Source organism: Pelodiscus sinensis, chromosome 6 (genome assembly GCF_052426305.1).
Source record: "Pelodiscus sinensis isolate ZL-2025 chromosome 6, ASM5242630v1, whole genome shotgun sequence".
Classification (NCBI taxonomy): Eukaryota; Metazoa; Chordata; order Testudines; family Trionychidae; genus Pelodiscus; species Pelodiscus sinensis.
In genome coordinates, this window is record NC_143057.1 from 666,892 (window position 1) to 679,214 (window position 12,323).

At 51.6% G+C, this 12,323-nt stretch overlaps 1 protein-coding gene across 2 annotated transcripts in view; it reads right to left on the reverse strand.

Annotated features, from left to right (window-relative positions):
• The window catches only part of ELP1 (elongator acetyltransferase complex subunit 1), an 86,341-nt gene that overhangs the window by 55,962 nt on the left and 18,056 nt on the right, over nt 1-12,323 (reverse strand). For both annotated transcript variants that reach the window (XM_075914990.2, XM_075914991.2), the window contains exons 6-12: nt 10,837-10,936; nt 9,691-9,781; nt 9,101-9,224; nt 7,010-7,097; nt 6,063-6,293; nt 5,571-5,741; nt 3,133-3,223 (exon numbers count right to left, since the gene is read on the reverse strand). In XM_075914990.2, the coding sequence (XP_075771105.2) occupies nt 3,133-3,223; nt 5,571-5,741; nt 6,063-6,293; nt 7,010-7,097; nt 9,101-9,224; nt 9,691-9,781; nt 10,837-10,936 (896 nt within the window). The remainder of the gene's footprint in view (nt 1-3,132; nt 3,224-5,570; nt 5,742-6,062; nt 6,294-7,009; nt 7,098-9,100; nt 9,225-9,690; nt 9,782-10,836; nt 10,937-12,323) is intronic.

Sequence of the window (12,323 nt, forward strand, 5' to 3'; positions counted from 1 at the left end):
GACATCCCGGACACTCCAGCCAGCAAGGGGTTAGACAGGGATACTAACCTGTTCTGTAGCTGCTGTTCTTCCAGATGTGCTGCGCGCATTCATTCCACTTCAGGCGTACGTGCATCCAGCGTGCAGCACTGGGGAGGTTTCCCTTCCCAGTACCCATCAGGACAGCGCACGTGCCTTCTGCCAGCTTGTGCTGCTGAGCACCCCGGCTGCCGACAACTCTTTCTGACTTGATGTCACTATGCAGGAGCACGGGGATGGGATGTGGAATGGAGACGTGCGACACACCACGAACAGAGCTACAGAACAGGTTACTAACCATTCTTCTTCTCCGAGTGATTGTACAGATCCGTTCCACTTCAACCGGCGTGCACTTGGTGAATTCAAATGATAGACTGGAGCCTCTGGCCAATGTACTACTACACATCCAAACCTGGCATCATCTCTAGAATGCTGATACACAAACATACGTACTGCAGACCAAGCTGCAGATCTACAAATGTCCTGTAAGGGCCCTTGAGTTAGACAAGCGGCAGAAACTGTGTGAAGTCTCAGAGTGCGCTACCACCCTGCTTGACAGCATCACACTGGTAATGTGAGAGAGACAGGACGTCCTCAACACGAATTTCTGAGCTGCGACTGCAGTACCCTTCATTCTGTCCATGACGGCCATAAACAGCCTTGAGACTGATCTAGTTCTGTCCAAGTAAAAAGCCAATGCTCTCCTGCCATCCAATACACAGAGTCTCTCCTCATCCTTGTGAGCACAAGTCTTAGGAAAGGCGGCGGGCAAGTACATTGCCTGATTAGTTTCTCATTTCACATCATTTTAAGCCGGCTCTCTGCCTGTACTTGCACCTGCTGAAAATGTCAGCAGTTACACAATTAAACACATTGTAACATCCCGAATTCACGTAGAACATTTCTACTAGTTCTTACAGTCAACACTGCAAATTCCTGCCCTTAATGATGGGAAAGAACAAGTGACAAGCTAAATCCACGACTCTTAACTCCCTCGTGTTTATGTGGAGAGCCAGCTCTTGGCCAGATCAAGGACTGCTGGTCTGTAGAGACCACAGGTGGGCTCCCTACTCCAGGGAAGAAGCATGTGTAACCAGAGTGAGTAGGGTTGAGAGAACAAAGGGCACTCCCAAACATGCTGGCTGGGTCCATCCACGAGACCAGACAGCTGTGGGCATTTGGACTAGGTAGTCACATATCGAGGAGGACACCGAGCTCTGCAACTTCCTGAGATGAAGACTGGCACACAGCAAGGAGATTAGATAACCATTAACTCAATAGTTATGTGAGCGCCTCAAATACTTGATAGCTCCCGGGGGCGGGGGTGGGGGAGGCTACAATGGAGCAGCCTCTGTCCACAGTGGGTCAGGCTTGCTGTGCGCAGAGGCTGCTCTGTGGGATGCTGGTGCAGCCTCTGACTGCGGGGGGCTCTGGCCTCCTCCGGACAGGGGCTGCTGCTGTCTCTGTCAGACGTAGCAGTGCGGGGTGGCAGGTGGGAGCTGGTCCACCAAGGGATCAGGTTTAACCTCCCACCCCTTTCTAGTTTGGAGCTTATCACAGATCTGGCACCTGTCACAGACATGACCATTGGCACGGCTCTTTAAACACCAAGGAGAGTCACTCATCAGCCTGGATTTCACGTACACAGTGCAAGGACTAACATCCCAAGAACGATGCATCCCGATACGGGGCATCAGCACCCACAGCAAGCAGGAATCAACAGTACTCGTAGACTCACCATTCAAAACCAAACCAACCCTACCTTATACATTTACAAAGACCAACTAGATTCAAGGAGACAGCTCCAGGAAAGGGAAAAATCCTCCTGACACAAGTTAGCGTGTAGACTAGGGATGCAAAGGACTAGTTAACTATCCGATAAGCATTTGCTTATCAGATAGTTGACAGGATAGTGACTAGTTGCTTCCTGCCCCCCGCAAGCTCTATCAGATAGAGGCAGCAAGAGGGGAGGGGGAGAAAAAGGGTACTTCAAAGCGGCAGCGCTGCCTGAAGCCCAGCCCCGGGCTCCACGCGGTACTGCCACTTTGAAAAGCCGTGTGTGGCCCGGGGGCCACTGGGGTGTCCAAGGCTGCATGTGGCATTTCAAAGCAGCAACGCCATGTGGAGCCCGGGATCAGCTGGGGACTCCGTGTGGCACTGTCACTTTGAAACGCCGCAGGGAGCCGTGTCAGGCTCCTCGCAGCATTTCAAAGTGGCAGCGCCACATGGAGCCCAGGACTCCCCAGCTGACCCCAGGCTCCACACGGCACTTTCACCTTTGAAGTGTAGGGCTGTTGCTACACTTCGAAGGCGGAGGCTGCCCTATCAACCCATTGACTAGTCGATTACCTGATACTTCACGTCCGTAGTGTAGACTACCAGCCACAGACAGTAAGCAGGTACTGAGGGGGAATCGGGGCCGTCCATTAGATCACTGCATAGCAGCAAAGGACACATGCATCAGCTCAGTGGGCACAGTTAAAGGCCAAATCTCTGACTCTGGAGTCCTGGGTGCGCACACACCTGAAGTGGAACGGACACGTGCAATCAAAGGCAGCTACGTGCGGGCGATTCGAGCAAGGGGATAGTCAAACGCCAGGCAGCACACCCTTTTGGCCCAAGGTGGTGTATCTGGCCTCCCACGCCATGTGCCTAGGGAGCAGCAGGCCTCTCCAGAATGAGCCTTGCCTATCTGGTCAGCTAGGCTTCATGTGCGAGGGGGCTAAGTACTCACTGGCCCTTCCAGCACAAGCAGCCTTGCACTAGTGCACCTCACATCTCCAGTGGAGGCAAGCGCCACTGGCAGCATGACAGCCCGTGGCTAGGGATGCCAGAACAGCGTTTCTTCCCATGCCAGAAGCTCAGATCGTGGAGACGGTCACAGCTCCCTAGCAGAGCTGAGTCTCTAACCAGCCACCCCGGGAGAGAGGGCGCCACACTGCCCAGCCAGGCTCCGCTGGTGCCTTCTTAGTGTTAGCTGAGGGCCAGAGTCCCTGCAGAGCAGGAGCAAGGCCTTTTAAGCTAAGCGGCAGACACTGCTCACCCAGCAGTCAGCTACTGCCTATATACAGCAACAGACTCCGTTTCCCACAAGTCACTGGAGCCCTGCAGTACCTGTAGGTTTTTTCCAGTTGAAGTGTTTCAATAGAAGCTTTAAATCCACTTCCTCCCAGTGCAACAGAGCGGTCTTTCCCAGTGCTGTCACCTGGCAAATGGAGTATAAGGCATGTTAGAGCATCCCTCATGCAAAACCGCCCAAGAATTGCAAAACACTTTGCTCCCAGTCTAACCATTACTGAGGGTAACTCAACATGCAGTCACCTGTTCATTACACGCTCTCCTCTGTAATCCCCACTCTTACGTGTACAGCGTGAAATCAAAACCAAGGGACAGGATTCCCAGAGTAGCTGGGGAGTCTGCCTCTCACTATGCATGCTGACAGCTCCGCTGTCCAAGACGGACCGATCCTGCACTGAGCTAGGGCTGAGGGGTTACGGTATCACACAGGTCACAGAAGCCATAGAATCCAGGACTTCCATTGACCTCCATAATATTTTCTGCCCTGGGGCTGAAGCTCCAAGCCATTCCCCTACACTTCACGTAGCTCCCTGCTGCTACAGGGAGCAGGACCCCCGCCCCCTCAGAGCCTCAGCCAACGTGCAGGGCTGGGAGGGAACCTTGGAGCTCCCACTCACCACAGCGGTGGGAGACCCAGAGCCCTAGCAGCAACGTGCGATGAGCTAAACCCCCTCCCCATTGTGTCAGGGCTATGTTTAGTGAAAACGAGGGACAGGACGCAGGCTTCCATGAAGTTTTGTTTATTGCCCATGACTAGGGATGTTAAATATCGGTTAGTTGAACAGTTGATTAACTGAAGACAGAGGGGACAGGAAAGCAGTTTTCAGGTATCAAAAGGGTGTTATAAGGAGGAAGGAGAAAACTTGTTCATCTTGGCCTCTGAGGATAGAGCAAGAAGCAATGGGCTTAAACTGCAGCAAGGGAGGTTTAGGTTGGACATTAGTTGCCAAGGGAAGTTGTGGAATCTCCATCTCTGGAGACATTTAAGAGCAGGTTAGACAGACACCTGTCAGGGATATCTAGACACTACTGGGTCCTGCCATGGGGCAGGGACTGGACTCGATGACCTCACGAGGTCCCTTCCAGTTCTAGTGTTTTATGGTTCTATGACTCTTTTTTCATCAACTGAGACAGGCACTGATGGAGTCATAAATGCACTGGAGAAGTGCGTGTGCCAAGTTTACCACGCGAGGATCATCATTACAACGCTTGCACAGCTACACTGGTGTTTTCCAAGAGAGAGGGAAAACATGCCCCAACAAAAGGATGTGATTATACCTGCTATCAGGCGGCCAAACTCCAGGATGACTGAGCACCTCTAAAACTACTCACTCCTATCAGGCCTGGGTGCATCTTTGAGGTGGACTGATTACACCAGTGGTGAGTGCAATAGCACACGCTCCTACAGCAATCCTTCGTCTAATCAATGTGACAATGTGTCCAGCAATGGTAGCCCAGATGGAGACAACATGGAGGAAGACTGATGAACGCTTTCAGTCCTACATGTCAAGGCGACCTTTCCTAGAATGCCTAAGGGTTGATTGTTTTTAAAGGTAAGCAATGCAGCCTTGTATTCAAGTAGAATTAAAAGAAGTTGATATCTATCTACATAACTGTTCTAGGTTTGACATGCTTGGTGCCGTTGCATACGTGGGAAAAAGGGCTTTCAAAGGACACTCAATTTGACTCAGATCCAATGGCACCATTATCAAAATTTCCAACAGGAGGACACAGAGCTGCAAGATGGGGAGAGAGGGAAAAGGAGAGAGGGAAGGGCAGTGAGCCTCCCCTGCCACATCTCAGAACAGGACACCACTGAAACTAGGATCCTCTAGGTTTTTACAAATCAAATTAAACCTCCCTGACCCTTCTTTTACTGACCTACCCAGGACACGTGATTTTGCTGCAATGTGCTCCCAGGGTGAAACCCTAGGACAAGCAAACACCAGAGAAGTGCCATCCCCTGCGAGGAATGAAATAGGCTGGATCACACCAGGATCAAAAAGAGCTTGTGGGACGAAAGGTCAGTCTGAACTGGATGCCCCCCACTTCATTCTTGAGCTGACCTAAGACTCTAGCCCAGAGCACAAGCTGCTGGAAGGGCATGAAAGCCTGGAACCGATCAGGGTCTCCACAATGAGGGGAGAGAAGAAGGGCGACAGTTAGCAAGCGCATCATGCGGGTAGACTGGTGATTGCTTTGTAATTGTTTCTGCTGTAATTCTCCTATTTGGAGGAGAGCAAATGCTCTGAGAAGCTGGCTGCTCCCTGTGGCAAGCGAGCGCACACACCACATGCTGTACTCACACCAGGCCTGCTGGAATAGTAAGAGTGAACCGCAGGGGCACTAAGCCTAGATCCCTCAGCTGGAGGGGTCCTTGCTCACAGACGTGACATTTGGAGGTGAGAGACCTGAAAGAGCACCCTTGAGAAGCTCCCAGAGCAAGCCGAGGGACAGAGAAAGAGAAGACCCACCAGCTCTGTAAATGGAGATCCGGTTGTCGGCGTCCAGGACAGCAAGGTCTGCTCTCTTTGTGGGGTCCGAGTGGAATGCAACTTGGTTCACTGCCTGCGGGAGCTGGAGTTGGAACGTGCACATGGGTGGAGGCACCACAGAACGCTGGAAGGCCGTTACCAGCACCTTATCTGAGGAAACAGGAGAGTCAGGCTGTGCTGGCCCCGGGCGGATGCCAGTTCTCACTGCAACAGCAGCACTAACAGCGCCAGAGGAAGATGCTCCTTGGGAGGTGGGGAGGGGCACGGAGGAGGGCTGCTCTGTCCAGAGACCCGGACTGAAAGCCCATTCATTCAGTTCCCATGGACTCCGAGGGACTTGGGATTTAGCCCTGAAGACGGGAGCTGTCCCACACTTCTATCATGTCCCTAAGCGGCAAGAGACAATACTGCAAAGGCCCAGACACCAGACACATTCCCCCTCCTCCCACCGACTCGGTCTCGCAGAATCACCTCCGTCGATAACGGCCACGCTGGCCACAGGGTGGCTCTCGTCCCCAATGCTGCGGTCGGTGCTCCAGTGCCAGTCGTAGCAGAGGGCATGCCACCCTCTGCAGAGGGCGTGCAGTCGACAGGGGATCTCAGGGTCCCACAGCAGAGCCACAGGCTGGCTTCTCTCGGCACTGCCAAAACGCAGGCTCTGCTTCAGGTACCAGTGATAGTTCCCTACCGTCCAGAGCTGAACTGCAGAGAAATGCAGAGATTACACGCTTCACAGGGACCGGGCAGCACGGTCCCAGCTAGCACCACGCCCCACGCCCCCCACGCCTTGGGGGATTCAGCAATTGCAGGTGAATGTTGTGGCACAGGCCCCATCTCTCTTACGGCCACCACCGAAGACTTGATCAGCAGCCCTTCAGCCTGTCTGACCTCAGCAATTATCCTCTGCTCCTAAGGAACACAGGCCCAGGGATTAACCCGCCAGACCGGATGCAGGAGATCCAGGTTCGGTCCTCTGCCTCGCCAAACCCCCTACGTGACCATGGCCCAGCCATGTTGCCATCTGTATATGAGGCCATGTGTGTCTACTTTGCTATTAAGATGGCAAGCTCCTTTGAGCAGCACCCAGCACAGTGCAACCCTCACCTCTGAACTGGCCCAAAAGAGCCTCCAACTTCTGGGTCCCCGCAAAATACCTTCCCCAGGCGACACTGAGGACATGGGCCTGCAGTCACTGGCGGAGCTGGCTCAGAAGCCCACTCGTGTGCAGGGGGCATTGCACTGCTTGAGAGCAGCTGGCCTGGGCAAGGCCTGCGAGCAAGATCTAGTGACCTAGTGCAGTCTCTCCTGGCGCTGCACAGGCGCCTCAGGAGACAGCAGAATCTGCCCATGTCTTTTGCTGCGTTGCCCCTCCACATCTCCCAGCGAATGCGCCCTTGGGGGGACAGCCAGCATCTTACCAATGGACGCGGAGCTCTTTCCGTCCTTGCTGTCCTCCAGCCAGACGGCCAGGATCGTGGAGTCCAGGTTCCAGAGCAGCTCTTTCACCTGATAAGACAGAGCCGCTCATGGGTGTTTCTGCCCACGTACAAGGCAGACCCCAGGTCAGAACCACTTCTCCAAACGTAAAGATGTCATTGGCTCCCTCCTGGCCCAGGGAGCGTAAGAGCGAGCCCAGCAATAGAAAGCGGCAGCCAGGGAACCCGCAGGCACGAATTCAAGGCGGGCGACCCCAGCCGTGTCTTAGGAAAGCAATGGGGCGTTAGGCAGACCCTGTGCACTCTGTGCAGCTCCTGCCGCAGGGAACCAATGATGCAGGCTCCGTGTGGGGTCCCAGGCTCTCCCTTCACACAGCAGCAGTGCCCTGCCCTCTTTTACACGCGGCTCTTTCCCACACAATCAGACAGACACTCTCCTCACCGGGCCAGTGGCACGTTACTGGATTTCAAGGGGAGCAGCCAGATCGCTGCTGCACCCATGGGGGGTGCCCTAAACGTGTGTACAAAGGGGCCATGTGAGGTGTCATGTGAAAGCTTCTGTTCTACTGATTCTGTGTGCGCTATTCATGTGCTTGTGTGATATCTGTGTGTGGCGCTAGAAACGGACTCTGCAGGGATGCTGGAAAATTCTCTGTCCACGGCTGAGCAATGGGCAAGGAATGCTCAGCCAATGGCCATGCTAATTAGCAAGGAGACAATGAATCTCTAGGTGCCAATACGCACCTCAGGAACGTGACCTGCAAACCAGCATGGGATGCAAGGGTAGGTTGTTGGACCATGTGACCTTCTCTGGCCAAGAAGTTGCCAGGAGAGGTATAGAAGTGCCATGCGGCACCCTCCATCTGGTCTTCAGTTTAGCTCCTGATCCCAGATGCAGCCTTGCAGGGAACCAGGAGCCGGAAAGAACTGTGGACCCATCCTGACAGAGGATGTAACCCCGAGACTGAGCAATTCACCCTAGATGGACACCCTCAGCGGTGCCCATACCTGGCCTGGCCCGTCACAGCCAGGCCTTCCAGAGGCAGGAGTCCTTGTCCCCTGGTGTTCAAATGCTAGAGCCTCTAGAGGAGCTGCAGTGCACTTACGAACTCCCCAGGGCTTGGCCCAGCTCCCAGTGCGGTCACTGGAAGTCCCCCAGTGGGAGCTAGGCCCGTTGTTCTGCTTCTAGGTATTCTGCAACCAAGAGACCTTGATGTTAAAGAGTGATAGAAATGTAGCCGTGTTAGTCTGGGGTAGTTGAAGCAAAATGCAGGACAATGTAGCACTTTAAAGACTAACAAGATGGTTTATTAGATGATGAGCTTTCGTGGGCCAGACCCACTTTGATCTGAGGAAGTGGGTCTGGCCCACGAAAGCTCATCATCTAATAAACCATCTTGTTAGTCTTTAAAGTGCTACATTGTCCTGCATTTTGATGTTAAAGAGGTCTGAATGCCCAACTGGAGTCAACAGGGTCACCTGCAGCCCAGCACTCCTGAACAGGGCCCATGCAAGCTGCAGAGTTAACAACTTTTCCCCCAACCGCTCCTGTAGGGAGCCACAGACTGGTGCTTTCTGTCTACCCAGGGCAAGTCTGCCAGCGACTCTAGGCAATGATGGGTGCAGTCTGGAGCTAGCTGCAACTTTGGATCCGCAGTTTAGATTTAGCTCACTGTCAAGATGCAAGCCTGGGGCCCATTTAAAATCTGGATCCAGGCTACTCTAGATTTTCGGTTACTTAGATCAGGGTCCATCACTACTAATCACGACCAGACAGACTTGCTGAGCCCCGCACAAGGGGGAGGGGCCCCAGAAAGGCTGGGGCTGGAGCACCATTGGGATTGCACTCCCTCTTTCAGTGCCAACCCGAATACACCATCTGAGGCTGTGCGGTGTGCTGCCCTGGCTCCAGCGAGGATTTCAAGGGCCCAGGCCGCTGCTGCTGCAGTGGGAGCCCCTGGCCTCCCTCTCAGCAGGCCTTCCAACCCTTCATGTTCAGCAGCGGAGTCTCCACACCCAGCAGCGGTAAGCACGACATGCACACAAGAGCAATGGCCTGGACACCGCACTCACCTTGGCCTGGCCTTTCTGGAACGGAAGGGTGAATTCCCCATGAAGGAGGCCATTTTTCTCGAAGAAGACAACATCGTGTTTGTTGGGCTTCTCCTGCGTGGATGCTATTAGGCTTCCAGAGGGCCTTAAAACAAACCCAAGGAAACGCATGAGTGAGCACACAAATGCAAGGTGAGGAACACGTACCAAAGGAGCAGCAGGTCCTAATCAGGCCTCTAGCCAAGGCTCTGGCAGCACCGCACAGACCTTACTCAGGGCTCAACGCCCTGATAGAAATAATATTAGTACAGGAGAGGGTAAGCATGGCTGTCCCTCCCAGAGCTGAGCCAGCCTCTTGGGATACTGCTAAAAGGCCAAGCACAGGGCCTACCCCTCCTACCTGCTCTGGTCTAACGTCTGAGGGGAGGGGAGCTAACAGGGAAACAGGAATTATTGACTCAAAATGGCTCCTCCTTGGTCCATGTTTGACCAGAAGGGCAGCTCAAAGCAGGAAGGGAAAGGATCCTTTTGGCTCTGACTCATGCTGGCCCTACAGCCAGTGAACAATACCCAGCCCCGTCTGCCCAGAACACACACTGCTTATTACTCACTTCCAGGCCAGTGCTTGTTCTAGTCCTGGGACAGGCTCACTCGTCGACTGCAAGACCAGCTCTCTGCTCCACACTCTGACCTTCCGGGCCCCTACACGAGACAAGGGTAAGGCAGGAAAGAGGAAACTCAAGAGAAGGGCCCTCTGTTATTTTGGGGGGAGAAGGTGATTGAAAGAGACAACTTCCTATGAAGTCCTAGCACAAACTGAGAAATATGGGCACCCGTCGCAGATACTGGCAGCTAGACAGGTTGGACAATTTAATTGTGATCGTTCCCCTGGTTAAAGCATCTTTTCTGCTTGGATTGTCTCGCATGCATTCTGTATTCAAACTTCCCAAGTAATTCTTAACGTGTCCTTGCACTTCTGAGAAATCAGATTCCAAACACAACTCCTTCTGCATCCTGAGGTGCACTGAACAGTTTTGGTCCGGTCACAGTAAGTCAGCTTGTGCACAATACTAACTCCTTGCAAGCATGGCCCTGAGTGAGAACAGGGATCCAGCGGACTTTTGAAATAAAGGAAGGTGGCAGTTCCACGTTCTGACAGAAGGTACAATCCCAATCCAGGTAACACGGGAGGGCAGGGCCTGGTCGTGCAGAGGACAGCCTAAGTTGCATACTTTAGTTCTTTAAGCTATAGCACCGCAGTTGTGTAGGGATGTATGTGTAGCTCAGCGTTACCTGTCAGAAGCCAGCATCTGAAGTTTTGATCAGGATAAGTGAAGTACTAGTTAGCGAGAGCAAGGTACTTGTCCCCCACCCCCCAATATGTTTTGAAACTAAGCCAAAAGCCACAGAAACTGGGTGTTTCTAACGGGCAGAATGAGTTGTTTGGGAAGGTTTGCTTTTATAAGACCATTGTTGCAAAAGTTTGCTCCTCACCTACGACAGGGAGGAAAGAGCTGAGCTGTGAAGTCAGAATCCAGGCCACAAACATGTTTCGGGTCCAGAATTTGATTCAGACCCATCTATACTGAAAACTGAGCCCAAAATGGAAGGAAAAAAACTTTCAACTTTTTTCTTTAATTGCCCATTACAAATCTGACAACATGAGGTGGCTTTGCCAGCTTGATAAACCAAGAACAGCAAAGATAAGGATTTTAACTTGAGGTTAAGCAGGTTTTCTTCATCAGTGAACCCTATACCTGTCTGTGGACAAATAGCGCTCACTGCTACAAACTGGCCATCTCCTCTCCAGGTGACTCGGGGTCGGCCATCGTCCATGGATGAAGCAGGTGGCACTTCCTGAATTTATACAGAAAAAAACCAAAGGATCAGGTTCAAGTTAGGAATGTTAAATTTTGATTAATCAACTAATCGAATAGTCAATGGTATTTCCATCAACGGTTCGATTAGTCGCTAAGAACTTCCGCGTTCCACCTTTGAAATGTACAAGAGCCCCAGTGCGGGCTCTTGTTTATTTCAAGGTTGGAACGAAGCATGGATCCCGGGGCCAGTAGCAAGTCCCGCTGACGCCAGGCTCCACGTGGACCTTCCCCTTTGAAATACACTGCAGAAGTCTGATCTGCAGAAGTGCTGGACGATCACTGCTGCTACTGAGGTCACTGGGAGTGAGCTGTTGCTGTGAACATATGAAGCACTTATACAATTGTATGTACAATGAAAAACCAAGGCCAGATGCTCAAACTGGGCATGCAAAATTAGTGGAATCTTTGGAAAATTTGGCTTTAATCTCTGTGGCCCAATTCCCAATCACACTGTGCACCGCACAAGGGTGCGGAGAAGATTTTTTTACATGTTTGAGAAAGTCACTCAGTGATGAGTGCCAGAGAAGAACCCATTAGGAAACTGAGAATGTATCTTCATAACAGAGTTCGAACAAAGTGATGAAAAATAAGTCATAGGACCCACATTGAATTATGAGGCTAAAATACAATATTGAATAGCTCTCACTAAGTCATCATTGTCCATCCTATATGCTGAACAGGGCAGGGGTCCTGTGCAAAAAACAGTATGCGATCATGGAGGTAGACACAAGGGAACAGAGTTAAGGCTGCACCGGTAACCTTCGTTATGGCTTTTCTTAACTTATGAGTGCTTGTCTTCGCCAAATTTGTGTTTCATTAACTTAATTCTGTTTGTGTAATTGCACAGGATTTTAAAAAGTAAATGACAAAAAAAATCCACTACATGACATCACGCTGAATTTGACACCCAGACAGGCCATAGGCAAAGCTGGAAACTTAGACCCATAGCATAGACCTCTGCCGCTTAATTTGGGTAACTGTTAGCAATACAGTAGAACCTCACAGTTACAGACACCAGTTACAAACTGACCAGCCAACCATGCACATCATTGGGAACCAGAAGCATGCAATCAGGCAGCAGAAGAGATGCACACGCACATACAAAAAGCAAATCCAGTGTAGCACTGAGTTATACACAGATTACTAAAAAAAAGGAAAGCAGCATTTTCTTCTGCTTAATGAGTTTCCAAGCTGTATTAAGCTAATGTACAGTGGCAAAGTCTTGAAAGAACTGTAAAGTTATGTTCAGAGTGTCGAACAAATGCTATTCTCGAGGTGTTCGTAACTCTGGGGGTTAGTTTGTCAATGAAACAGTGGTTCTTTTAAAAAAGCTTCAGCAAAACAAAATATTATTCCCCAAAATA